A 26,965-nucleotide genomic window follows, 5' to 3' on the forward strand; every position below is an offset into this window, starting at 1 on the left:
GATTGTAAGCTAGCAATTGATCAATAGGCTTTTCAGCGTGACAAATTAGACATTAGAGTTTTTCTTCCTCCATCATTAACGTACCGAATGTGTTTGTGCCAGAAAAACATGAGTCACAAACCTTATAATGTTATATTATATTTTGAGTGATTGAAAGGTTAACAAAGCTGCAAAAAAAAAAAATCACAAAACAATATGATACTGGACATGAGTCAGATTTTTTTCTTTTCAATTTAAGGCAAGGACTATTTTGCTTCCATAACATGTCTTCTTTCAGTCAGAATTTATTAGATACTTGTTTACGTGTTTATAAATAGTGGTTTCCAATAAAAATGTATGGCATTTTACAATACAAACAATACAATAGCAGCTTTCTAAAAAATAAATTAGCACTAACACCAAACTTTCTAGTTTGATATTATGAAGGTTTAAAACAAAGGGGTTTGTTCAAATATCATTCATAGCCTGATTTAAATAAAATTTTATTCCAAAAAACATGGCTGCTCACAGTATTTTCTGATTCAATGAGTAATAAAAAAAAAAGAGATATCCAAAATTCCCTCTATGAAAAACCTTTGACTGTAATATATCAACAAAATAAAGCAAGAATTATGAACCTGGCTTTTTCCAATGTTCAGATTTCTATCCTGGAAATGCAAATTAGCACATTTATATTAGATAATGCCTCATTTGTATGTTTAAACATAACATTTCAGAAAACTAAAAGAATAATTATCTTATTGTAAGTGATGTAACTGTAGAAGTTTCATTGAGATATCTATTAGTTAAAGCTATAGTGTGTAGTTTCTGTCGCTCCCATGAGGAATTAATAATAATAATAATAATAATACATTTTATAAGTAGAGCACTTTTCATTGAAATATCAATCCCAAAGTGCTACGGGAGATTAAGAGCAGGGTAAAAACAGAAGCAAACCAAAGAAATAAAGATAAACAAATAAAGAAAAAATAAGATAAGATTTACGCGAAAGCTTGCTTAAAGGTGTAAGCGATGTCACGCGGTTTTTAAGCCACAATATTTTTTGTCACATACAGCAAAAATCTCCTCACTATCCACTAGCTGCCTGTCCCCTGAACACACTTTAAAAAAACGCGGTCCACAAACGCCAACAAAAACAAACTGCGCCAACCTGCCCCACCAAACATAACAAACAGAGTTCCAGCATTCCAGCCAATAACCAACAAGAAGGATTTGGGGGTGGGGGGGTTAGTGCGTGGAAGCACGGAAGGGAGGGGGAGGGGATGGGATGAGGAGGAGGGAGGGGCGAGCTAGCCTCCGTTTTGTTTGACAATACTTTGAACGTCAACAAGAAGTAACGTCACCCAACATCGCTTAGAGCACCTTTAAAAAGAAAGGTTTTTAGGCCCTTCTTGAACGAGTCAGTGGTTTTTGGAGCCGTCAGGTTGTCTGGGAGGGAATACCACAGACGAGGAGCGGCTGAGCAGAAATCCCGATCCCCCATGGTGTGGAGCTTGGTCCTGGGGGGTAGAAGAAAGAGTTTGTTTCCAGAGCAGAGGAATTCTAAGTAATGACAACAACACTGTCGAGGCGTCCACATGATACAAGCCTTCGGTGACCACGCGCTGCCCCCACCCCTCCCCCACGCAGTTGCTAGTAGCTCAAGGAGGACACGGAGGATTTAAAAAAGACGATGGACTCTTCAGAAGAGGTAATTATCTTCACTCAAGTTTCTGCAAGGGAAAGTCGCTGGACGCCACAATCTTCTGAGCGCCATACTGAGAAATACAGAGAGAGTTGTGTGGAGCTGATAGGCTTAATTAGCTTTGTAGCAACTCATTTGGCAACGGCTTGAATGTAACAGACGTTTATTCATATCATAAAGTTACGCATTAACGCTTTAAAATGTGTACCCTATTCCCTGTAGTGTTTTACTGTGTGTTGACCATTGTAAAGTAACAGGATATTTTTGGCTGTGATCACTGCTGTCATACAGTACCACAGCAGCAATCGGGGATCTAGCATCCCAGCAGCTTTCTACACACTGACTGATATCATGTGCCTTTAAACAACGATCATATCTGCTGTCTTTTTTTTCTGCAACTCACAGCCTTCCTTATCGGATTGAGTTTGTTACGAATGACCATACTCACCTGTTAATATTTTTTGTTTATTTTGATTTGTTCAATCTTTTTGTCATGAAATTTTATCAACTCCATAAAAAAATGTATAAGAAAGTTTAGAAAAATGCTTCAAACATTGTATTGGTTGTTGATTGTTGATCAGCACTAATGGATGATGCTGTGATTGGTTGCTTTGATTATTTTAGATTTAGATTATTTTAACTCTACTGGTTGGTTGATTTTGTCGCTTCATTAAATAATGAAGTGGGAAAAAAATAAAGTAATAAAATAACACTGCTGACTCATTGAATAAAAGATACACCTGTTGCTCAAGACTAGAATCAATTATATGTCAGTGTGCTCTCTAAATATTCTGTTTAGTAGTAGATTACCCAGATAGACCTAATCCTCCTCTTACTCTCCTCCTTTACTTCCTATGAAGCAGTTCACCTTTACCCCACATGAGTCCAATCAGACAAATCTCCTCTGTCAGTCATCATTCCCCGGATATTACTGCTGACACAAATCCCTTCAAGTGAAAGCACCCATTATTCATCAGACAACCTTGTGGAATCCTAAAGACCTCCTAGTGGACCTCGATGTGTTTGGTATGTTGTTGTAACAGTAGGAGCTTGAGGAGAGGCTGCAGGCGCCGCAGTCTCACGGCCCACAGACCAAGCCTGCGACCCGTGTTTATTTCTGCTGGACCCTGCTATTTATTTTAATGAGGGTATTAATGTCTATTTTGATATGCCTCTTGTGTTATCTTAGATGAGTCATTGGGGACTGTATGGGTACATGTGAGAACAGTCTGTGCCTGTGCAAGGATGGGCGAGACACGTGTACTCAACGGAGAGGATTGTGTGTGTGTGTGTGTGTGTGTGTGTGTGTGTGATAATGTAGGCTTCTGTATCCTGTTGAACAGAGGAGCTTGTTTCTTTATCTGACGTCAAAAAAATATGAGAATAGACATGAAAGTCTCTTGTGTTATTTGTTAACATGACATAATAGGACACTTCAAATTAAATAATGTCCATTTTCAGTGTTCAATGTTTTCTGTCTAGTTAGACAGAAATAACCTGGACAGTAGTAGGTTTGTCTGTAGCCCAACTGTCCCGTGCTTGTCCCCCAGACTCTCACAGTGTCAGGCCAGGGTTAGATAGAGGAGTCCCAGGGGGGAGAGTTCAGGCCCGAAAGAGAGGCCTGGCCTGCTGACATCATTCTCATCGTCCTGAAAAGCCAATAATAAATAAAAATATAACAATAAAAAGTTGATCTAAAGATTTTTTTTTTAAAAGAAAGAAAAGAATGGCTTGTTCTAAGGCCACAGGGTCAAAATTAAATGATTTATTAAAAAAATAATAATATCTTATAACAATAACTTATTTCACCAGTAAATTACTGTTCAACTACAAAAACAACCACTGGATGGGAAAAAGGTATTTTACAACAACTGTGAATGCACTACAAGGCTGACGATGCGAGGCTGAGTCTGTGTTTTTCAGACAACGGCAGCTATAGAGTAATGTTGGAATCATCTCCAGTGAAATACAGACACACTTTTACACCGTTTAGCTGTCAGCATGTTAACGTGTTTACTCCAGCTGCTAGCTAACGGTAGGCTAACGTTACCTGCTGTCGAGTGTAGTGTTAACTAGCGTCCCGAGCGGCAATGTTTCAGTTCCCTCTAATGTCCGTTTTCAGAGCATCAGAGAGAAGCGCAGGCATTTAAGTGGCACCTAAATAAGGCACCGTAATCCGCGTTGCTATTTGGTCCGGTAGATAGCGGTCGTTAAGGCACCGGTGCTGTATTAGCACCGGGTCTGTGCAGGTGCGATGGATTGCGTACAAACCAATAGGGTGTCGAATGGTATATGTTTATACTTCTCATCCAACCACAGTCAAATTCACTCTATCCAGATGGCGTGATTTATCTGGATAGTTTTTTTTGTGTGTGTGTTTTTGAACGATGACAAGCCGGAATGAAACGAAGCTGAACTGAAAGAGGAGTAACAAGGCTATTTTTAAAATGTAAGGAGTATAAAGTACAGATAATTGTGTGAAAATGTAAGGGGTAGAAGTAAAAAGTCTGCTGTAAAGTATAGATACCCAAAATGTCTACTTAAGTAAGGTAACGAAGTAGTTGTACTTCGTTACTTGACACCTCTGCTGCTTAAAATGTATTAATTTGTAGTGCATTATTTGAAATATATTGGAGTTCACCCAACTGTTTGATTTCTAACTGCTTATCTTGTATGACACATGTGAAGTTTCCTGTAAAGTGTCTTCTGCATTACCTTATAAGGAGATGAAATTATGGTGAACAAACCTTGCTGCGTCTAGAGGAGTGAACCAACTTGTGCATAAAAAGAGAAGCTTTGCAAGCAGGAATCACAGCTTAGTTACCCTGTGCTCTAGGTGCAAGGATTTAGTACCTCCAACAGCCAGAGGAATACTCATTGAACCGACCCAGTTCTGAGAATAGCATTTAAGATAGCCTAGGTTACCTTGTGCTTTTTGCCACGAGGACTTAAGACTTAGTACCTCTAACAGCCAGAGCAACACTCATTGAACCGACCCGGTTCTGAGCTTAGTTTAATTTCTTTATTTCTTTATTTTGTCTCTTTTTCTATCATATAAATAAAACTACCTGAGCTCGTGCTGAGCTAGGAGACCAAAGCCTCACCAGTCTCTTGTGTCTTTGGGGTATTTTCCTCTCTTTTCTCTTTTCACCCTCACGGGGGATAGCACAGACTCCTCTTTAACCGCCCGTGGCGAGTTGCGGCCCGGCGATTTAGACAGCCAGACCTCCTGTTACCTCCTAGAGGGAGTGCATTTCCCTACCCACTCAGCCGGTCAGAGCACCTGAGCGCCTGACCTCTCCCAGATCGGCGACCGAGGAAGGCTAGCGGGCGTCCTTAAGAATGAAGGGACCTCCAGTGACCCTGGGAGCAATCAGGGAAGTATCTAAATAACTCCTTTTGAATAGACCAAAACATCCGCTCCCCTGACGGTAACTGGCGTTCCCGTATGGCAGAAGAGGGCATAGTAGACGCGGGGGTTACTGAGGGGAAGGCATAAAGGGAGTTGGCTCTCGACGAGAGAGCGATACGACGCCTCGGTAACTGTCACATCGCTTTTCACACCAAAACTATATGAACATCTCATTAAAAATGTACTTTTATTCTGAAGAAACCATGGATGTATTATAAGAACTGGATACCGGACTCAAAGATGGCGGCCAGTCATTTGCATGACAATTGCTCATCGAGCGCATAAGCCAAAAAATGTTTTCTAGCTTTCAGGTTTGCTGTTACATTAGTGTTTCTCCTGCTGGTCATGCCCATACATTCCCTCATGGCCTGTAGACTTGACGTTGCCATGGCATCACGCAAATCAAACTAGCTTTTCTTGGCTCTGGGAAAGTTTTACAAATATGTGAGTGGCCACTGAGACGAATTGGCAGCAAGGCTGTATCCAGATCTCTTAAGACAAGACAAGATAAGATAAGATAGAACTTTATTTAGCCTGAAGGACATTGTTGTGCAGCAGTTGCAGTACAAAGTCGGAAGCAGCTATCATGAATAACCCTCTGTTTCACAAAAAATAAGTGCTGAATACACAAAGAAAATATTGTTGTTGTTTTTACCAGATATGAATGATGAATGTGGTCCTGGTTTGAATAGAGCCCATTGCTTTTGCTGTTTTGCCGACCGTATACGGCAAGAAATTAATCTACCAGTTAGCTCCTCTGGTAGCTAAGCGTATGGGGCTCTGGATACGTCACCCCGTGTATTGTTGTGATTGGTCGGAGTGTTATCCAATTGCGTGCATTGAGATTTTCAAATGCATGCTTGGTGCCGCCCTTCGAGTTGGGCCATTTTGATTACTGATTGCCAGACCCCTAATCTTTTGGATTTGGGTCTGGATTTCCGGGCTATACTGTATGTATGTGGTATTTAATAGTAAGGATGCCAAGTCGTTATGGAGGGAGATGAGAGCTGAGCCAGACTGACGGTCTCTGTCAGGGACGACTGGAGGACATTGCAGGCATTGTGATAACAAAGGAGGTGACTGTAGTCCTTTTCGTTCTCTCCTTGTCTTTCTCTGCAATTATAAAACATATGCACATGCATTTTCCCTCTCTTTAAGTTTTCCATATATTGTGTTTTAGCTGCAGATAAATGCAGAGTTAAACGTAGGAAGAAGTTCACCTTCTATTCTCTCCCCGTCCTTTGCTTTGAGCCATCAGGTGCATCAGGACAGCTGCTCGGGCTGATTGGGCTCCGGAGCGATGGATTGAAAGCTAACTGCCAAATATTGATTGCCTGCAAGCCTCTGACCTTAACAAGAGTGAGCTTGGAGTAAAAACTGTTTGTCAGATTCTGCTACAATATTATCTGTGCTGCTGTTCAGCCTCCTGTTGGGCTTTTGCAAAATATTGACTCAGGGTGATAAAGAGAGCAAAACATTCTGACAAAACATGTGTGCCAGAAAGAAGCTGAACTAATAAACCGTACATGAAATTAAGAGATCCTTGTTGCTTTCTCACAATATATTTAACATTCTCTGTTATGGAGCTACTAGGAGCAGGTTTTGTGCCCCTTTTGATCTGACAAAACAGTCAGTCAATGGTTCACCAGCAGGAGCTTTACCCCCCCCCCTCCCCTCATTTTTAAGCTGTCCTTGAAGCAGCAGTACCGCCATCATCTTTGTCCCAAGCTTCCAATTTAGTCCTCTAAGGAATTACGGGCTTGTCTGTCACTTTCTCAATTGCTTTCTCCTTTATCTCTTCAAGCGAGACTGGACGGAAGCAAGCTTCATTCGCAGGACAAATCAGATGAAATTCATACTGACATTTAACAGTTTTTGTCATACATCAAAAGATAGTTTTAGTAAAGAAAAAACGTGCTAGTGATTTGTGAGAAATTGAAGGAAAAAATGACTCCCGATCGGTCAGTGATTTAGATTCAAACAAATCACACAACTAAAACATCTCTGGTTCAACTAAAGCCGGGTATTAACTTGCATGTCATTCCCCCCTCTCCTGTCACTTCCTGTTTCTCTCTACTGTGCTGTTTAATAAAAGCAAACTCCCAAATTAATAATAGAGTTGACAAAATTAGAATCACCTCGTATGGGGTGAGAGCTGCAGCCACGCTGTGCATTGTTTGTTTTATGACTTTTATGACTTATATGAATTTTATATTATGTATTTAATTAATTATGTATTGTATGTTCAATGTGCACAACAAATAAAAAGGAGTTAAATGTATGACATTGTTAAACAAATATACTTGAAATGTCTTATACAGTAACTTATACTGTACATGACTTTCATAGCAATAACAACACTTGAGACTTTGAACTTAAAGTAGCATTCCCCCAGTTGCATGACGTTCAGTTTTCTCGTCATAAGGAGCACTACTCAGCTTGTGAAAACACTTGTTTCTTTATCAAAACACACCCTGATGATATCACAGTGATGTCATTAGGGTTATTTCAGCTTGGGTTTGCTTGAGACTGAAAGAAGGGTTTTAATAGAAAGCCTGCATTAAAACTGGAGGTGTGGGACTGGAAAGAAGAGGATATAATGAAAGATACTGTTGAGTTGCATTATGGGAAACGTAGGATCCATTATTTTTGGAGCTTGACTCGTACTACAAACTAAACGTCAGGATATCTTGGATATGCTTTAATAGTGACAATTTTTTTTTTTTGCATTCTGCCTATTGTGAGTCCCTTGACTTTATGGAAGTGCAATAGCAAATCGCTAGAGTACCCCTTTATTATTTTTTCCTGCACTTTCAGTCAAGTCTTTTCATCATCAGTAGATGGAGTTTGCTCAGTCGTCGTGGAGATAGTTCAGTTGTCATGACCATCTGCTGAGGATTACCATGAGATGTGATCGATACTGTCTTTTTTATTCAAACACATTCTTTGTACCGCCTGCCTGTATTGCCAGAGATGAGGAGCCGGCTACAGAGGTCTGGTAAACGCACTTCTTTCTAAGGGCGCTGACACACCAGGCCGATTATCAGCCGTGGGACAGTCTTGCGAGGTCAGTGACTCAAATCTGTTTGGTGTGTCCCGTGCCGTCATACGTCTGGGGGGCTGTCGGCGTTCATTTTGGCCGACCTGACATGTTCGGTCGGAGGCAGGGCAGTCGGGACTCACCCGGAAATGATGAGCGGGATGAGGTGACTACAGTCTCTCAAAATCTGACGAAAATCTTTTAAACTGACCTTTTGTTGAGCTGAAATGAAGACAGATTCAGCAACTGCACGGCCTATTTCTTGCTTAAAATGTTTTCAGAAACATGTTTCAGTGAACTATTTTAGTACAATATGAGATCGTATTCTGAACGGCCGCCATGACAGTCTAGCTCTGAATTTCCGGAGAAAACAAACCCATGTGACGCGTTCGTCCAATCAGCTTTCGGTTTTCATTTCTTGGGCAACATTACAGATTAGAGCTGCCTGCTGTCATAGAGATGTATTACGTCTCGTCTCCTCTCGTCTTTTTGGTCTGTTGTGTGGCAGTTTTTTGGACCTCGGGGACGCGACTGATCACATCGACAGGGTTTTCTGTCAACGGTCGGCCGTCGGCTATATGTGTCTACACCTTAACTCTTTTTGTCTTCTAACTTTTTTTGTCATTTTCAAACTTGTAGTCCTCAGCCCCAACTGATGTTGACTCAAGTGACATCACTTGAGGCAATTTATCAGACTTCATCTTAGTAAGTACAACCTTTATTACAATAACTGTAGTGGTTTTATTGAATACAACTCTAGTGTACTAACGTAAGCTATACTTGTTGAGTACTGAGTATGCTTTCAGAGAATTTTCAGCAAGTGATTTCTGGCTGGCTGCCCTTCACCCACGGTCAAGTGTTTGTCTGGTGGCTGATTGTAATTTCCTCTCCTGTGTTGAGGTTGACTGAAGGTCACTGAGGAACACTTACTTTTCTGTCCTCTCTTTTCTCCTGTCTCATTTCTGCAGTGCAGCCAGCCCTTATGCTGCACTTTTGTATTTATTAAATGTGTGGGTCAGGTAAAAGAGCAGAACAACCCTTTTTTGGAAAGGGTTTAATTAACTGTCAGGGTTTAATCAGTGAATCAGTGCTCCTGTATCAATAAGTCCCGCTACCCCCACTACCTTTCTCTTTTGAAAAAATAATAGTCACTACTGACATTTATATTTCCTGAAAATCATATCCCTTGTGTCTCTTAAATGAGCAGAGTAAATGCAATCAGTCGGTCGGTCCACCACTTTGGTCGAGACTGAAATATGTCAACAACTATTGGATGGATTACCATGAAACAATGTAGGCCGACAGTCATCATTCCTTCTCAGAGCTAATTCTGTCTGAATCTTAAGGATTTGCAACCCTCTGACTTTTCCTCTAGTGCCATCGTAAAGTTCACATTTGTGGTTTGAGTGAAGTGTTTCAACAACTATGGATGTATAGATTGCCATAAAATGTAGGCAACACACACTCATGCCCCCTCACAATGTACTGATTCATTTTTTATTAGTAATCAGGTCAAAACTTCAGTTTGTCCAATACTTTGGTTAATGGCCAAATATCTGCAAAACATGTCATTCCCATCAGCTTTAGCTGTATTATGTGTTTAGTGCTGACTAGCCAATGTTACTGCTAACATGGTAAGCTGAAATGGTGAACATACTCAACATTACACCTTCTTAACATTAGCATGTTAGCATTGCCATTGTGAACATGTTAGCACTCTAGCATTAGCAATTAGCTGAAGTTCAGCTTCACAGAGGCTTTTGCATGGCTGACTCTTGTTTCAGTATCGCTTACTTGGATAAATAAAATTCATCCACTGCTTTGCCTCTCATCTTCCTCTTACTGCAACTTCATTTTTCTCTGTGTCCCACTTTATCGCACAAGGGATTTCGGAGAGGTTATACATCAAGTAAAACTAATTGATTTAGCTTAAAGCCCTATTCATTAGCTCCTCATTAGCATTAGCTCCTCAGGCTGCCTTTTTCAGGAGTGTGACCTTAAAGCTTCTCCCGCTTCTTAAAATGCTTCTTACAATCCACTTCAATTGCTCATTTCAGCAAGAAATATACCTGCCAACATCAAAATAAATGTTGCAATAACTTTCACTGAAGGGTGTTACAAGTACGGATGTTGGGTAATTACTCTTTTTGTAACTTGATGAGTTTAAATACACTTAACAAGTATGATATTATTTGATGACATGATTATGTGGCATTTTCATTGCCTGTGACAGCGTGGCACTGGGCGTTAGACCATTTATTTGTACTGTGTAAAGGTATTTTGTCACATTTTGTAAAGGTCCCATGGCATGAAAATTTCACTTTATGAGTTTTTTAAACGTTATTAACGTTGTTTATGCGTTCCCCCAGCCTGCCTATGATCCCCCAGTGGCTAGAAATGGCGCTATGTGTAAACCGAGCCCTGGGTATCCTGCTCTGCCTTTGAGAAAATGAAAGCTCAGATGGGCCGATCTGGAATCTTGCTTTTTATGAGGTCATAAGGAGCAAGGTTACCTCCCCTTTATCTGCTTTGCCTGCCCAGAGAATTTGGCCCACCCATGAGAGAGAGACATCATGGCTTTCAAACAAGCAAAGTGGCAGTTGGTCAAGGCCACCCCTCTCCTCCTCAATAGCTACAGACACAGAAATGGCACATAGTAAGGAAAGCTCATTGTGGGACTGGCTCTAGCAGCTGTAATTCTGCACCAAAGCTGAATTTCGGGAAAGAGACTTCAGATACAGTATTAGGGGACCACTAAGGTCTATATAAAAGATACTTCAGATACAGTATTAGGGGACCACTAAGGTCTATATAAAAGAGACTTCAGATACAGTATTAGGGGACCACTAAGGTCTATATAAAAGAGACTTCAGATACAGTATTAGGGGACCACTAAGGTCTATATAAAAGAGACTTCAGATACAGTATTAGGGGACCACTAAGGTCTATATAAAAGCATCCAAAGAGCATCATGTCATGGGTGCTTTAAGTTCTCCCTCTCTGAAGAACACATTTTTAGTTTGTCTTTGGTGTCAGTCAGGTGTATTCTTTTCTCTCTTTCTGGCAGGTTGCTTTTCAGCATGACACTGTGTGAAAAAGGATGGATCCTTTACCCCAAAAAACCTTCCACCCACATGGGACTGAGGCCCCGTCACCCAGTGTGAATGTAGGTATGCTGCATGCAAAGTGTTTTGGGGGAGAGCATGTCTGCCTTTGAGGGCTTTTCGTTGTAGTTTTGTCACTCAATATCTCTCCCTCACCTGCTCTCAGCTGTCAAGAATCCAACACACGCTTCATCCACTTAATTCATCATCCAAGTATTTTCAACTTATCTGCCATGAAACCCCCAGTGATGGTTTCATCAGATTTTGGAGAATGTACCGTAATTCAGTCTCTGTGTTATTTATTTTGTACATAAACTTACATCCTTAAGAAAGTTGATTTTATCAATATAATATACAATTCAATAAGTCATCATCAGCCTTTGTTACTTTGATTTATGAAAGTACATAGAAGCCAGTGGGAGCATACACCTCTGTTCTCTACATTTGTCGATAGAAACTACAGAACCAGAGGAAAGCAGACGACCAGGAGCAACTGATCCAGCATCAGTTTTTCAACTCATTATGGTACACTGACTGTGGATTATCTGAGCTGTAATTAGAGAGAACAAAACCATGTTTGACCTTTAGGGTATTCTGCAGTGTTTAGGGCTCATGGTTTAGTCAAATGCTGTTGTCTGGCGCCTCCTACTGCCCATTGCTCATTTCTGTGGGATTCTTATTCTTATTTCTCTTAATCTAGAGTCAAAGTCAAAGTGCACTGTGGTCTTTGGACCAGGACTGAAGATCAAGATCCTTGATTTTCTACAGTAGTATTCTTTTCTCCCAAAGGGCAGATTTGTAACTTCCAGGATGTTGTGATGTTAAAACACATCTCAGTCCTGAAGAAGCAACTGTCCACCATAGGTCAAAACAGCTATTATTGTGCAGATTATTGCTTATTATGTAAGTATCACTAAACATTATTAATATTATATTCTTGATTATTTTGTATATGGCTGCAATGCGCCTTGTGTACAAAATAATAAAATCCAATGTTTCAGAAAAGAAATTAAACTTGAAAAAATTTAAATAAATGTGATGTTGGTTTCCACTGCTGCACAGTAGGCTGTTTGTAAAATTCTGACTCACACACATTTAGCTTATTAGCAGATTTAATGCATTAACATTAGAGCTGATTCAATAAGTCCAAGTAGAAAATTAATTGATTAATCATTTTTGATAATGGATTAAAGGTACAGTAAATGATGTTAATCTAATACACTTAGGCCAGCAGTTAGGCTCGTTTGAGATGAGCCAGGCCTGCGCAGAATCGATCATCAGTGATTGCCACCCAATGCATGCATGCCGGTTAGATTTGTAGCCGACTTGATCCCGACTTGCTCTTGTATGATGCACACATAGCTGTCCCTGAATCTGGGGGACGGAGCTTCTGAAGGGGGGGTTGCATTTGTTTGGCAGTTGAGTTCAAATATCAACATTCTTTGCGCAGCATCGCTTACTGCACCTTTAATTGCTCAAATCATTTTCAAGCAATAAGGCCAAAAAAACTCCTACTTTCTTAAATGTAATTTTTGTTGCTTTTGTCTTCTATGAACTGAACTCTTCAGATGTAGGGCTACTGGACAAAACAAGACGTTTAGATACATCTAACTAGAGATAGACATGTTTCACTATTAACTGATATTTTCTAGAACAGCCAGTCAATTTGATCAAATAACAATCTGACCAATTAATAACTCAAATATTTATTAGAGGCAGCCCCGACTTTACACATAGTCCCCAACTTTACACATTTCTCAGCCTACCTTTCCTTATCTTTGATCATTGCAGGTGCTCGTCGCCCTCCACACTGCACTGGGAGTTGCCAGCTAATCACAGCAACCTGCCCACTCTATTTCCAGTCTTCACGGTGATGTTCACCTTGGGGTAGGGTTTGGCAAGGTTGTAGACAAGCTAGGTATGCCCTTCTACCACAGCACTCCTTCCCCTCACCGCTGCAGCAGGTCAAACAAGGTGACGGCTCCCTGCTGACTTTGATTCATGGGTGTGCTTGGCAGCATTTAATGAGAGAGTAACTCAATCCTTTTATCACACCGAGTGCTGAAACAACAAAGGAGCAGTGAATTAAGATATGTTTCATTATCATTCATAAAGGAAAAATAATCATTAATACCATGGTGTTCTGAGGGTAGTGGAGCATAGGATATTGAATGATTGTTTTCATATTGAGTAGCTTGGCCTAGATAGAAAGAAGAAAATATTAACTTTGCATACAATATATCTTGTTGCAGACTGGCACATAAACTTAGCACAAAAAGTAAGGAAATTTGTGTTTAGTAGATTATTTCTCTGTGGTAACAATGCCTTTTTGCAAATAAATCTTATACCATTGGAAAGCCTGTTTAGTTCCCTTTCAAAGTGTGCCCCATTTGTAAGGAACATGCATTTGTGGGTTGCGCCCATGAAAGATTTGCCAAATCTTCTCTGCCAATGCCAAACAGGTTATTTTGCTGTTGCTATTGACACTTTAGAGATGAGATTCTGAAACCAGTGCCAATCCCATATCTCCACAGTCTGGGACCGAACTCTATCCTCCAAGATGACAACGCTCGCTCCCACAGGGCGGGGTTTATCAGAGACTACCTCCAGAATGTGGGAGTGGAGAGGGTGGGATGGCCTGCCAGCAGTCCTGACCTCAACCCCATTGAACACTTGTGGGATCAGCTTGGGCATGCTGTTCGTGTCAGAGTGACCAACACAACCACGTTGGCTGACTTGCGAAAAATGCTGGTTGAAGAATGGGATGCCATCCCACAGCAGTGTGTGACCAGGCTGGTGAACAGCATGAGGAGGAGATGCCAGGCTGTTGTGGCTGTGTATGGTTCTTCCACACGCTACTGAGGCTCCTGTTTGTGAAATGTATAAATTGTTGAATTGCCAATATGTCTTGTTTCTTCAAACTTCAATCATCCAATCCACCAAACGAGTCAATGGCAGAATAAGCTGTTTGGCATTGGCAGAGAAGATTTGGCAAATTTTTCATGGGCGCAACCCACATACTCAGCGCTGCTGCTCATCCCACAAATGCATGTTTCTTACAAATGGGGCACCATTTGAAAGGGAACTAAACAGGCTTTCCAACGGTATAAGATGTATTGCCAAAAAGCATTGTTACCACAGAGAAATAATCTACCAAACACAAATTTATAAAAGGGTCTATACCAGGGGCCGGGCCATAAATCATAAATCTGTCCGTGGCTTTAGGCTATTTATTGATATAGTTTCATATCAGATTATTTAAATGGAATAGTTTATTTGACATTAATGTATTACACTGAATTAACAATGTAACTGTAGCCATGAGTAAAAGCGACCCGTTCCTCTATTTGTCTCCCTCCCAGCCATCCACCATAGCTCCTCCCACTTCCTTATTTCCAATTTAAAATAGCCTACTAATGAGCACTGTCTATGCTCATGAACCTTCTTCCCCCTCCATGACTTCCCCAGACCCGCCAACGCTAATTTAATCATCTTTAGCCTATTATCATTGAACCATTAATATTACGTAGGCTAGTATTTTATCAGCTTTTGTAATCAAAATACAACATTTTTCTTTTAATAGCTTAATTATTGTCTATTTTAACGTTAGGCCTACTGTAGGCTATTTGTTTAAACTTTTTTTTTTTTTTTATATAGCCTTAAACACTTAAATCGTGTAGCCTGGCCTAGCCTACTCTTGGGAGCAATCCTTGTCTCTCTTGTGGCAGTGCCAACTGTATGGAATCTGTGGGGTTAAGCTGGTTGTTTCACTTTAATGTGAAGTTAAAGGGAACCACATTAAATGTACTTGGGCACTTAATAAGGGGCATGGAAGGTTTCTGCTCGTCCACCTGATGCTACAGGAGCTGGAAACACGATCCTCACTGCAACGGGGCTGCGTCCTGCATCCAGACATTACGGTAGGTGGGTCCTCTACAGGTGAAGGTACAGGGGATGAAATGGGACGCGTCAGGAGCCACCACGAGAGGAAAGGGCATGTAGCCTACCTTATAGGCTGAATTATTTCATGAGCCAACGGGCACAGGTATGGATGTGAGAGATCGAAAGGAATGTTAAGGTAAATTAATTAATTTGAGTATTAGGAAAGTTTAAAGTGTATAGCCTATAATCAATCTAATCGAACTAAGCAATCTCATCCGCGTGTCGTTTATTCATCACTTTGAATCCTGCTAAATGTCTGATTAGCTGATTCGTTTTGGAGAGAAATACAGAAGAGGTTTTGCTTAACAGGTGGCGTGGAGTTATAGGGTATGTATATTACTAACTCAGACATTACAATGGAGTAATACACTTTTAGCTTACTGGTGAACATTGTAGCCTACATGCATTCATTCTTAATTTCTTCGTGAGGGTGTCATAAGTTGTAGGCCCTTATGCAAAGTGTCCATCAGGTTATTAGGTTATTGTGTTTACTAGTAAAGGGCCGATTGCTTGGCCTGTGGTATTGCTGCTTTTATAATTCTCCAAAACCAAATTGTACCCCAAAATGACTTACAGAATATATTACTATATTTACCTGAGACCGGGGCAGATTCAGAATGTAATCACAATGAAAATATGTGGAGTAATCAGACAGTTGCCTCATGGACTCATGGCAGTGCGCTACCAACCTGGCCCGTTATGAGAGCTAATCAGCACATATCTGCGTTAATCAACCACCAGAACCGGTGTGTGTGTGTGTGTGTGTGTGTGTGTGTGTGTGTGTGTGTGTGTGTGTGTGTGTGTGTGTCAGAGAGAGAGGGGCGAAAACATTTTAGTATTGTCTTTTTCGTCATCAGGACATCTATGGAGCTGTGCGGTCCCAACATGAGTGAGACTGGAGGCTCTCTCTGCCAGATGAAGCCGCTTCCCTGCCACAGTGTCCCCCTTTGTCGCCTGCAGGCCAGCGGGCACCACATGCGTAACTTCCCCCACCAGCCATGGCTCAACCACCCGGCCCCGGCCGTGGCCTCCAGCCCGGCCGTGGCCACTCGCCACAGGGTAAGTGGAGCCGTGGCAGCCAGCTGCAGCAACCCAGAGTGTGTGGTCTCCAGACTGGGAGAGGAGGCCGCACTGGCACCACGCGTCTCCACAGGAAAGGTGGTGGTGACAGGAGGAGGGGGATACTTTGGGTTCAGGCTAGCGAGAGAACTGGCCAGTCAGGGGATGTCGGTGATCCTTGTGGACATTAACATGCCTCCCTGTGATATCCCTGATGGAGCGATCTTCTATCAGGTATGGGACAATTGAGAGATAACTGTCTCTGTGAAGAAGATATTTGTTTGAAATCCTGCTATTATACCGATTAATAGTTCTCTACTTTTCCAATTTCCCTGCATTTTTACGCAATAACTTTGCCCTGAATACAAAAATGGCTTTCCAGCAATGCTCTGATAGCAGGACACCCAACACTGACAACTGGCAATGATTATTCAGCCATACAGTTGTGGTTCCATTTTCTTAATTTATGGAAATTTGCCCAATAACACTGTCCCTTCACTGCTATTTCTTTTACAGTTTTAGCATAGATATGTTAGGCCCTTTGCTACACTGTGACAAAGAGCTGTCAATAAATGGACCTCATATTAGAGGCCTAATATGTGCCAAATGGTTTCGTTGCTGAATGTGGGACTTTAAAGAACCAGTAAGGTATTATTAAGCTCTTCTAAGCTTATGAAATCCTCTTCTTGTGAACTACCAATCAGAATGGTGGCAGGAATATGAATTACATTCACCATTGCATAGTTTGTGAAAAGGAACAGAATCTGACAAAGATGTAAATACATTTTAAATGAGCAAACCAAAAACTAAATACACATTACATATTTCTTAAAATCCTACAAAGGACTTTAATCACAAACATGGTTTATAATTGTGTCTTGTCATAACATATGTATTTAATGCAAATTTGTTTTATATTATTTAGATGGAGGTCAATTATACGCCCTGGTGGGTTGATTTAATTTATTTTTTTATCTTTCCCTGCAAATAATTTTTAATGTCAGTCTACCCTTTTGCAGTAAAGACCGGCATCCTCCAGGATGTTTTACTTCTAGCTTTGGTTTGGGTTATACATTACATGACTTACTTACACAACTTATGCTGCTCCACGCAGACTTAAAAAATAACTGTAGTATCTCCTTGCTTCAGCCAACATCAGTGTGTCTCTGTGGTTAGTCTGCATGCTGGCTGGAAACAGACACAGGTGAGTGATCAGCCTTAGAGCACCAGCTGCTGACTGGGTCAGAGAGGTTGGAGACATGATTCAGGTTTCACCTGCAGGCCTCACGGCACACTTACCTTAATTACAACTGTCCTTTCATAGGATAGATATGGACTCACACAAACTCTGTCACTGATCGCAGGGTTGGCTGTCCACCTGTCGAATTGTCCTTGGGCAAGACACTTAACCCCAAATTGCTCCCGATGGTTGGCCAGTATGTCGCATGGTAGCCTGCTGCCATCGTGTGCGAGTGTGTGCATAGACTAGTGTCCTCAGAGCTGTCATTAATTAATTAAGGGTAATATTTCTTATTTCTTTCTTACAGAGTGACATCCGGGACTATTCTTCCCTCTATAAGGTGTGTGAAGGGGTCGACTGTATATTCCACACAGCGTCTTACGGCATGTCTGGACCAGAACAGGTGACTTCCCTTCATATCGTCTTTAGCATCTTTTCAGCACTTAATCATTCAAACAAAGGTCAAAGAAACAGAGACTGTCTGTAGGGAGGGTGTTCATGGAATGATGAAGAGCATTCAGTCAACATGTATTTTCACATAGAAAGACTCATTGAGTAACATTGAATGCTTTTTACTTAATCAATGAATTAATTACTTATGTACTTATAGTAAATGAGTTCCCTAAGCCTCAAAGTCCTTTTTAAATAATTAACCCTTCTATTAGCCTTAGGGTCAATTTGACCACATTCAAGCTAGTCAACAAAGAGACAAAGTACCTGACACATAATGTTGGGAAATCATTTTAATTACACACATTTTCTGGAGTTTTAAATTGCTGGGGTCAAATTGAACCCAAGGATAAAAGATGTTGATGAAGAAGTAAATTTCAGGATAACACAAGGCTTTAATGACACTTTCCAAACTCAATATTTACTGCATGAATCAGCAGCTGAAGCCAATCTCCAGAACAAGTTACAAGTTAAGTACCAGTCACCATTGTGAGAAGTGAAGATGCATACAATGTTGGTCTATTTAGTAGAGGTTTATGAATAAATAAGAGCCATTGTTGTTCTCTTCTTACATATAGAAGAGCACTCCACCGATTTAGCATCTCAATCACAAACCTTTTTAACATCCACACATTTTTCTTCCACACATTTTACTACACTAATACATATATATACAATACACACATACACTAATACAGGGACAAACGTCCCTGCTAAAACCCTCAGTGCTCCACCAATGAAGCAAACACATCTCACTACAATTACTTTCTGTTTTGCTGGCTTGTTGGTGTGTGTATGAGAGATGAAAGATGAAGGGGTTTGCCAGGAGCTATAAACCAACATGATGACAAAACAATGCTGATTAGGATTTCTGTAATCATGCAACAACCCAATCTGAGGTGTACATAAGCTGCTTACAGCATAGAAAGACACAGGAGGTGAAAATAAGAGATGGATTAACCTCATCATTGTTATTCTATTTGTCTGCCAGCTGAAAAAAGAGCAGGTGGAGTCAGTCAATGTTGAAGGGACCAATAATGTCATAAACGGTAAGGATTCTCGTAAGAATTATCTTATTTGTCATAGTCCCACATACACTGTGATAAATACATTTGATGTGTTCTGAATATAATTTGAAATCTGTAGCTACTTAAAAGTCATCATAAAAGGGCACTTGACACACTGCTTTCTTTCAGTGTGTAAGGAGAGGAGCATCCCCAGGCTTGTGTACACCAGTACCATCAATGTGGTGTTTGCTGGGAAACCAATTGAGGAGGGTGATGAGGTCTCGGTGCCGTATGTGCCCCCCGACGTAGTGAGTAAAAAAAACAACTAATTTATCAAACTTATTATTGCAGTGGTGGAATGTAACTAAGTACTTCTACCCAAGTACTGTACATAAATGCAATTTTGAGGTACTTGTACTTTACTTGAGTGTTTCCATTTTATAATGCATTTCTATAATACTATATACTATTATTCCACTACATTTACTTAATAACTTTAGCTAATTCCAAACATAATCAATAGATACATTATGAGGTAGTATTATAGATGACTGTAATCTAACCTAATAATCAGTTGAAATCAGCCCGCATTTAGCAGATTCAACGTTAAAGTGATGAACACATTAATGCATCACTATTTATAATCCAATAATTTAATATACTATATTATATACATTATTATATAATGGGCTAATTACATTTCATGCTAATACATTTTGAATGCAGACATTTACTTGTAACAGAGTATTTTACACTATGGTTCTTTTACTTAAGTAAAAGATCTGACTGCTACTTTTATGTCAATTGAAATGTTACCCATACATTTCTATAAATGTCCTATCTACCGATGTATCACCAAAACCTAGAATGAAGAACACAACAAAGGACCACTTATAAATGTCCCACACATTTGCCAACAATAATACATTTTCAGTATGCTTCTTTCTTTCTTTCTGTTCCAGCACATCGACCACTACTCCAGAACCAAAGCGATTGCAGAGCAGATGGTCCTCTCTGCCAACGGATGCTCCCTGAAAGGTGTGAAACGATGTGGCATCTTAATCACATCATGACATGAAAAGGGTGCAATTAGAGGAGATTGCAAATGTAGCTTTTGGTTTCTGTGTAAAAATGTGAAAGAGAAAAACTGAAGTGCTGAATGGTTGCCATGGAAACTCAGTGTGCAATCCTGTACAATGACCCCAGTTTAAATTTAGAGCTGGACAGTACAGTGCCAGTATGTAGTGCAGCAGTCACATGACTATTTTACAATTTTCTAATATCTATAATGGGTTTCAAGTTCCACTGCTGTTGCTTACATTAAACAGGTGTTAACAGAAGCGTCTCATTTCCTCCTACAGTGTAGTCTCGCTTTGCCAGACCCTCCTCCAAAGCGCGCTGGAGGAGAGTCTGGCTACTCCACACAGCATTCAGGGATGGGAGGAAAACTTGCTCTGGTTTATTTGCATTTCTTTAAACCAATCACAATCGTCATGGCTGGTGCCAAGCACCGGAGAAAAGCGGCGGTGCCGCTGCGAAATAGGCTCGGAAGGAACTTGTTTTGGTGGAACATGTGTACCTTTAAAAGTTGTTTTAGTCATGCAACAGAAAACTCAGATTGGACAGATAGTCTAGCTAGCTGTCTGGATTTACCCTGCAGAGATCTGAAGAGAAGTTAACCATAGTCCTCATAAATCGACCAGAGTTTAAAATGCCAACACAAAGGAAGCCCAAGGCAACAGATATCCGGCCTAAATGAGTGAAATCCGACGGATTTTGCGGCGGAAACAGAGCAATCCCGGAAGTGGAACGTCAAGAACATAGACTACCATCAGTGTAACGCGACATCCCATCAGTGACCCTCACTTTATACATTCAATTAACCTTAGAGCTGTCTCATTGCATACTGCGGGTTAAAGCTCATGTATCTCTACAGGAGGATGTAGTATACGTTTTTTTCCCACTGCTGTCTTTATGAGGAGGCAATGGAAAAAAAACTTGAACCACATCCTCCTCTGGCGGAAAGTACTCAACAATTATTCCCTCTAAACTTCTCACGTTTGTATCTAATTACAAGGCGCAAAGAGCTACAATCATCCAATATTATACAATACACTTACATATGATACACAGTGGAAAAAGAGAAACACCAGCATCAGTGAGGATGCCTTTTTTAACCAAAAATATGAGTGCACTGATGCTAACCACTGTCAAAGTTTGCTCCTAATATAGCTTTGTCCAATATGTAGCATCATATTTTAAAAAACACATACATGAATATATTCAGTGAAAGTTGCAATCCTCTCTTGAAGGTGGAGGCCTCAGGCTTCGGACCTGCGTCCTGCGGCCCTGTGGCATCTACGGACCAGAGGAGAGGAGACACCTCCACAGAGTGATGGTGAGAGACTAAATTAAACATATTGTCATATGATAAAGATTCATTTCTTTTTGTGGTGGCACTGGAACAAATATACGTCTTGCAGTATCTGAAGCCTCCCTAGCAGAAGGTGTTCTCCCTGAAGAGTTTACATTATTGATAGAGCTCTCCGGGTGTCCAGTTACAGTCACCTTTTCTTCCAGTCTGTCCTCTACGAGGCAGCAGTACAGTCTGCTGGAGGGCTGGATGTGGTTGGTTATGTTCTGGGTTTACTGTCCAACAGTTTTTATACACTGTATTGCAGTTTGCCTTTAATCTTATCTACTAGTATGGAGTTAATTTCACATGTTTTGCCCCCAAAACTACAAATTGTGTATAATTATAATTCCAAATCATTAGCATAAAATAAGTAATGATATATATATACGGACATTAGTTTCAATTTATTACAGTGCTGTATTAAAACAGTTTATATTTGATTTTTTTCTAAATGATTTTGGTTATTCTTGTCAACTTTCTATGCATTCTTTTTTGTTTTTGTTTCACCTTTTAAACTGTCTTCACCCCACATGCATGATATCCATTTTTTCAGGACAAACTCAGCTATAAGTCTGAATCCTTTTGCCAGTCCGACAAAGTATAAAGCTGCCAGCAACCCAAAGTACATGGGAAATGACACAAGTGCCTTTTAAACATTACCACTTTAAACTTGTTTTCTCAGTTTGTCAGTTATCTTACTATCCAGACAAATAGACGGAAGGTGACCCCCTGCATCTTTCCAGTCTCCTGCCAGCATGTTCTGACTGCCTGCCCCCTCTTAGTCCTGCTTTTCAATTCTCAATCTTGCATGCCAGAGGTTTAACAATCATATTTCTCTCTCTCTCTCTCTCTCTCTCTCTCTCTCTCTCAGGTGAATGTGGAGCGCCGGCTGTTCAGTTTCAGATTTGGTGACCCCCGGGCCAGGATGAATTGGGTACATGTAAATAACCTGGTTCTGGCCCACACGCTGGCAGCTGAGGCTCTCACACTGCAGAGGAGCTGTGTTGCTGTGAGTCAGGGCAAACTGACAACACACACATGTGATCAGACTAATAAAGCCACACAGGCCTGAAGGCTATTTTTTTTAAACCTTATTATTTTTGTATTTATCTATTTTTTAGATAACTTTTTGGGGCATTTTCACCTTTATTTGACAGATGACAGTGTAGCGTGTAGGGTGTAGAGATTATGATTTACAACAAAGCTTCAAACCTTACTTTATTATTGTTAATAACCTATTTATGACTTGAATATTGTTTATATTTAAAGATGATTAGTCCCTCTAGTCCTGCTATAGTCCACCTTTCTGTTCTCAGTTTAAATAACTCTGTGATTGACCAGGTTGTACATTACCTCTGGCCAAATGTCAGCTGGGATCAGCTTTAAAAGATAGTTTATACAGTAATGCCCGATTGTTTTCTGTTCTTTTGCAGAGTGGACAGGCCTATTTCATTAATGATGGAGTTTCAGTCAATCTGTTTGAGTGGTTGACACCTTTGGTGAGTTACTGTAAATGATGAGGCGGGTCATATTCTATATTTTTGTTATTGTCAACTAATCTCATGAAAGCACCCAAACCAACAATATACAACTGCCTTATTCTTTAAACTTTCAAGGATATTTCACAGTTAAATTGAATTGCATGTTGTAAAAACTTTAGTAGAATGTACTTCTGTCTGTTTCATGTTACCATTGCAGTTTGAAAAGCTGGGCTACAGCCGACCGTTGATAAACCTGCCTGTTTCACTGGTCTATTTAGCAGGTAGCTCGCCTCTCTTTCTCTTAAATTTGTACACCTTTGAGATATCCCTTATATTGTTTTATTTTGATTTTGCAAGTTAACGCCAACTGTCTTTTGTATATTTTCTTCTATTTTCAGCCATCCTGGTTGAATATTTGCATGTAGTTCTGAGACCTGTGATAGAAGTGCCTCTCCTCTTTACCAGAAGTGAGGTAATTATACTTCTTTGTGCCTCTTCTGTTTCTTTTAAAACTTTTTTTTCTCTCAGACTTCAGTCAACTTCCTTATAAAAGCTCCTTTATCTGTCTGATCTGAATGAACTGTGATGCATTTTGATCATAATGACAGGTCTATAGTTTTGAAAGTTACAACACATTGTTGCCTTTAATATCTGATATGTCCCAATTTTATACTCTATGATATTTCCTCTATAAGGGGACAACATATGAAATAGATTTTTAGCATCAGGAGTTAAAAAGGGGCTTGCTCCCTTCACTCCACCGTGCCTCGACCCAGTTTTTTTAATGGTGCTGCCAGGAACAGTGCACCATTCGCAGCTGGATAGCTCAGTAGGTAAGAACACTGGCTTTCCCGCCAGAGATCTTGGGACGAGTCTCCTGTAAGATTCTGTGGCTCCTAATGCTATACAAGCACTGACCTTGTAAGTCGCTTTGGATAAAAGCGTCAGCTAAATAAAAATGTAACACTCTGGAGCGGGTTTTGAACACATGCATGCATTTGTCCCTCCCTAATTGAACGTATGTGTCTTGTGTGTTGGAGATAGGTTACCTGTCACGAGTAGATTCTTTTTTAAGTATGTCCCACAACAGTGAAGACAGACTTCATTAGGCTGGGTATTTTCCTATCAGCCCCCCTGCTCTCCTGCTCCCTCGTCTGACGCTATCTCTTGTGCATAAATTATGGAAAACCAAAGGGAGCCTTTAATGAATTCAAAAAATTGGCAGATAATGAAATACCAAAGTTCCCATAGTCACTGGAAGCATTTTAATACTATCTGCTGGTCCGACTACTATTAAAAAACAAAAGAATTGTATGTATATGTATCAGGATCAGGGCAGGCAGTAATCCAGCCTGGGGAGACCTTTATGATGCATCTTGAGGAGCCTCCGTTGCGGTCCTCATGAATGTGTGATGAGACAGAAATGTAAGCTGAGCCCGTGGGCCTGCACCTGGAGCTCACTCTGTCAGACAGCTGCTGGCCCGGGGATCGATGATTGTCCTGTGAATAAAACATAAACTGCTGTGGGTGACATCAGCACAGTGGCTGTTGCTATGGTGAGTGGGGTCGGGCAGCCTTCTGGCTGGGCTCAAATGGTCCAGCCAACTCTTACTGTAAATTAAGCCATCATGTGACACGCAGAGGAGGTTTCCTCTCACCTATAAATTCCAGGTCTGCAAACACATGAAGGAAGAAGCACATATGTGTTACTCCTGTATAAGTAACATTCGCTGTGCTCAGCTGTTTTAAGACAGACCACAGACAGGTTAGGGATGGCGGTATATTTTTAATATATATACCGTTGTATAAAAAGGCACTCTACATCACTACCACATCAGCAACATCACAAACTACATACTGTGTCATTAGTTCAGGACGGTAATGCTTGTGGCAGTGAATTACTTTTAAATGCTGAATCATCTCAAGTGGGGGGAAATTAAAGGCAGTAAAAAGGCACAGCTACCAGAGGGAGATAAATATAGTCAGGATGATTGTCAAGTCAGACAGGATGAGCAGGACTCAGTGTGTCCAACAAAAAAACAGGTAAATACACAACAATCTGGCATGAGTCACACAGAGGAGATCTTTTGTAAAGGGTGTGTGCTGATTGAAGCAGTTTTACGTCATGAGCGAAGAAGAACTGGCTCGTGTGGGAGGATGACAAGATAAGTTGGGATGTAGCTTTTAGGAACCCTTTTTGTCTCACTGGTGTCTGTTTAAACTCTTCTCTCACTTCACATGCAGACACCTTATCCCAGAGGGGTAAGAAGATGCCGTAACCGGAGGCATCCATCAGTCACAGGCTTTCAGGCTGTAAAACCAAGTTTGCCAAATTGAGTTTAATCTGAACCATTGGCCTGACAGTATGACCTTTGACTTGTCCTGGACTTCTCTGCAGCAGCTTAAGGAGCTTCCAGACATGATTCCTGTCTTAATGAAACATTTGTACAAATAACACAAATGTCTTCCACTGCAGGTGAGGAGCATAGCTGTGAGCCACACCTTCAAGATCGACAAGGCCCGTCAAGAGCTGGGTTACTGTCCAAAGCCCTACAGCCTAACGGACTCTGTGGAGCAGTACCTGAAGTCCAGACAGCCTCGCTCCAGCTTGGCTCTTTTCAGCCTCTCCTGGACCTCCCAGCAGCCTCAACACCTCCTCCTGCTGCTGCTGATGGGCCTCAGCTTGCTGCTACTGATGCTATCCTGCATATTCTGTCAGACCTAAACTATACTCACTGGAAAAGTACTGGATGGACAGCTGCACAATAAGCTGTTTCAAATTTGTTTGGAATTTAAATGTTTGATGGTGTATTCTCACCACATGTGACGTATTAATGAAGCCCACCAGATGCAATAAAATATGCCCTAAAATAAGTCTTCAAAATGTCAGGTTATATAATAATTTGTTCCACCTTCTTGATGTTGGTATATATCTGTCTGATTTCCAAATGATGAAAACTGAGTTATGTAAATGTTAGTGATTTATCAACAGTTTGAATTTATGATTTCATTAAAAAAAATCTAACTTTGTACTACAAATATTATAATTTTAAATTATTGTATTTAAAGTTTCCAGGTGTTATGATAAAGATTAGTTGTGATTTGCACATCTTTAGTTTAATTATTTATTAGTAATTTTGTACACTTTTAGAAATAAAAGCATTATCAATGAGTAACTACAATAAGCACATTTATTTTCAAGTTTCAATTCCTCTACAGACATGAAAATCACTCACCTTTCAGCGAAATTCGCCGTTTTGAAACCAAAATAGGTGGGAAATAAATAAATTAAAAAGTCCTCATGGGATTTGTTTTAATGCGCTGGATTTAACCAATCATCGAACTTCCACCAACCAATGAAACGAGTTCCACCAACCAATGAAATGAGTTCTAGCCAATCAGAAGGGTCTTTGCCAAAATGTGAGCGTGCGTTGCCGGTGTGGTCTGGTAACGCGGCTAAAAAAGATTTAGTCAAAGTTTATCAAACTTGGAGCATGTAGATACAGGCAGCTTTAGTTGAGAAAGTAGTTAAAACAAATGGCGCTGGGCATGAATAGAGGACAAGAGGAAAATGGTGGAGATGGGAAGCTGCACTTGGTGCCTCAAATTGAGGGAGCCGGGTGCTTGCTTCTGCAGCTCATGTTGAAGGAAGACACTGGACGGCAGCAGCGGTAAGAAAGTGCTTGCTAGTCATTAGATGCTAGTCACTAAGCTTCGGTCCGTTTACTCTGTCATACGAGTACGTTACCGGCAACGACCGCTACCGCTGCAACTGTTCCTTTACTGACCGACTGTGATACAAACAATACTTGTGTGCACGTTCATAGCGGAACATGATGTGTAAAAGCTATCTGAAGCCCAAACTGTCTTGACAAAGCTGTTTGTTTGGAATTAGCATGGCAGGTATTTAAACATAACGGCCTTGTCCCAGAGTCTAGACGTCTAGCTTTTCTGATGATGACCTGGCCAAAGTAGTAAAGTTTAATTTTCACAATGATTAATTGTAGGATTATGATATTATTGCAATATGTAAATCCACATTGACTCTTTATTTAACATATGGTTGGAAGAAGTAAAAATGTATCCAAAACTTTTTAGTTTTTAAAAATTATGACTTTTATTATTGTGTA

The 26,965-nt window shown here is 40.5% G+C and overlaps 1 protein-coding gene across 2 annotated transcripts; it reads left to right on the plus strand.

Annotated features, from left to right (window-relative positions):
- The first annotated feature begins 1,664 nt into the window (after positions 1-1,664).
- sdr42e2 (short chain dehydrogenase/reductase family 42E, member 2) lies at positions 1,665-25,895 on the plus strand. Of its 2 annotated transcripts, XM_039824237.1 has the most exons (14): positions 1,665-1,690; positions 11,204-11,302; positions 11,695-11,765; positions 16,040-16,475; positions 17,789-17,884; positions 18,923-18,980; positions 19,128-19,246; positions 19,901-19,976; positions 21,251-21,336; positions 22,226-22,363; positions 22,788-22,853; positions 23,053-23,116; positions 23,234-23,307; positions 25,312-25,895. In XM_039824237.1, exons 2-14 carry the CDS (start codon positions 11,237-11,239, stop codon positions 25,558-25,560), a joined length of 1,599 nt encoding a protein of 532 aa, XP_039680171.1. In that variant the 5' UTR covers positions 1,665-1,690; positions 11,204-11,236; the 3' UTR covers positions 25,561-25,895. The 2 variants fall into 2 exon arrangements, with proteins under 2 accessions (XP_039680171.1, XP_039680172.1); XM_039824238.1 differs by lacking the exons at positions 1,665-1,690; positions 11,204-11,302; positions 11,695-11,765 and adding an exon at positions 14,357-15,318 and having other exon boundaries at positions 25,312-25,894.
- Positions 25,896-26,965: the final 1,070 nt, after the last annotated feature.

The sequence above is a fragment of the Perca fluviatilis genome, chromosome 15, assembly GCF_010015445.1.
Source record: "Perca fluviatilis chromosome 15, GENO_Pfluv_1.0, whole genome shotgun sequence".
NCBI classification, from domain to species: Eukaryota; Metazoa; Chordata; class Actinopteri; order Perciformes; family Percidae; genus Perca; species Perca fluviatilis.

Bases quoted from the DNA above. Each gene is read 5' to 3' on its own strand.
- sdr42e2 (XM_039824237.1), top strand. From the start codon at position 11,237: ATGGATCCTTTACCCCAAAAAACCTTCCACCCACATGGGACTGAGGCC. The intron at 16,476-17,788 runs GTATGGGACAAT...TCTTTCTTACAG, and splicing joins ATGGAGCGATCTTCTATCAG to AGTGACATCCGGGACTATTC. The intron at 22,854-23,052 runs GTGAGTTACTGT...TTACCATTGCAG, and splicing joins TTGAGTGGTTGACACCTTTG to TTTGAAAAGCTGGGCTACAG.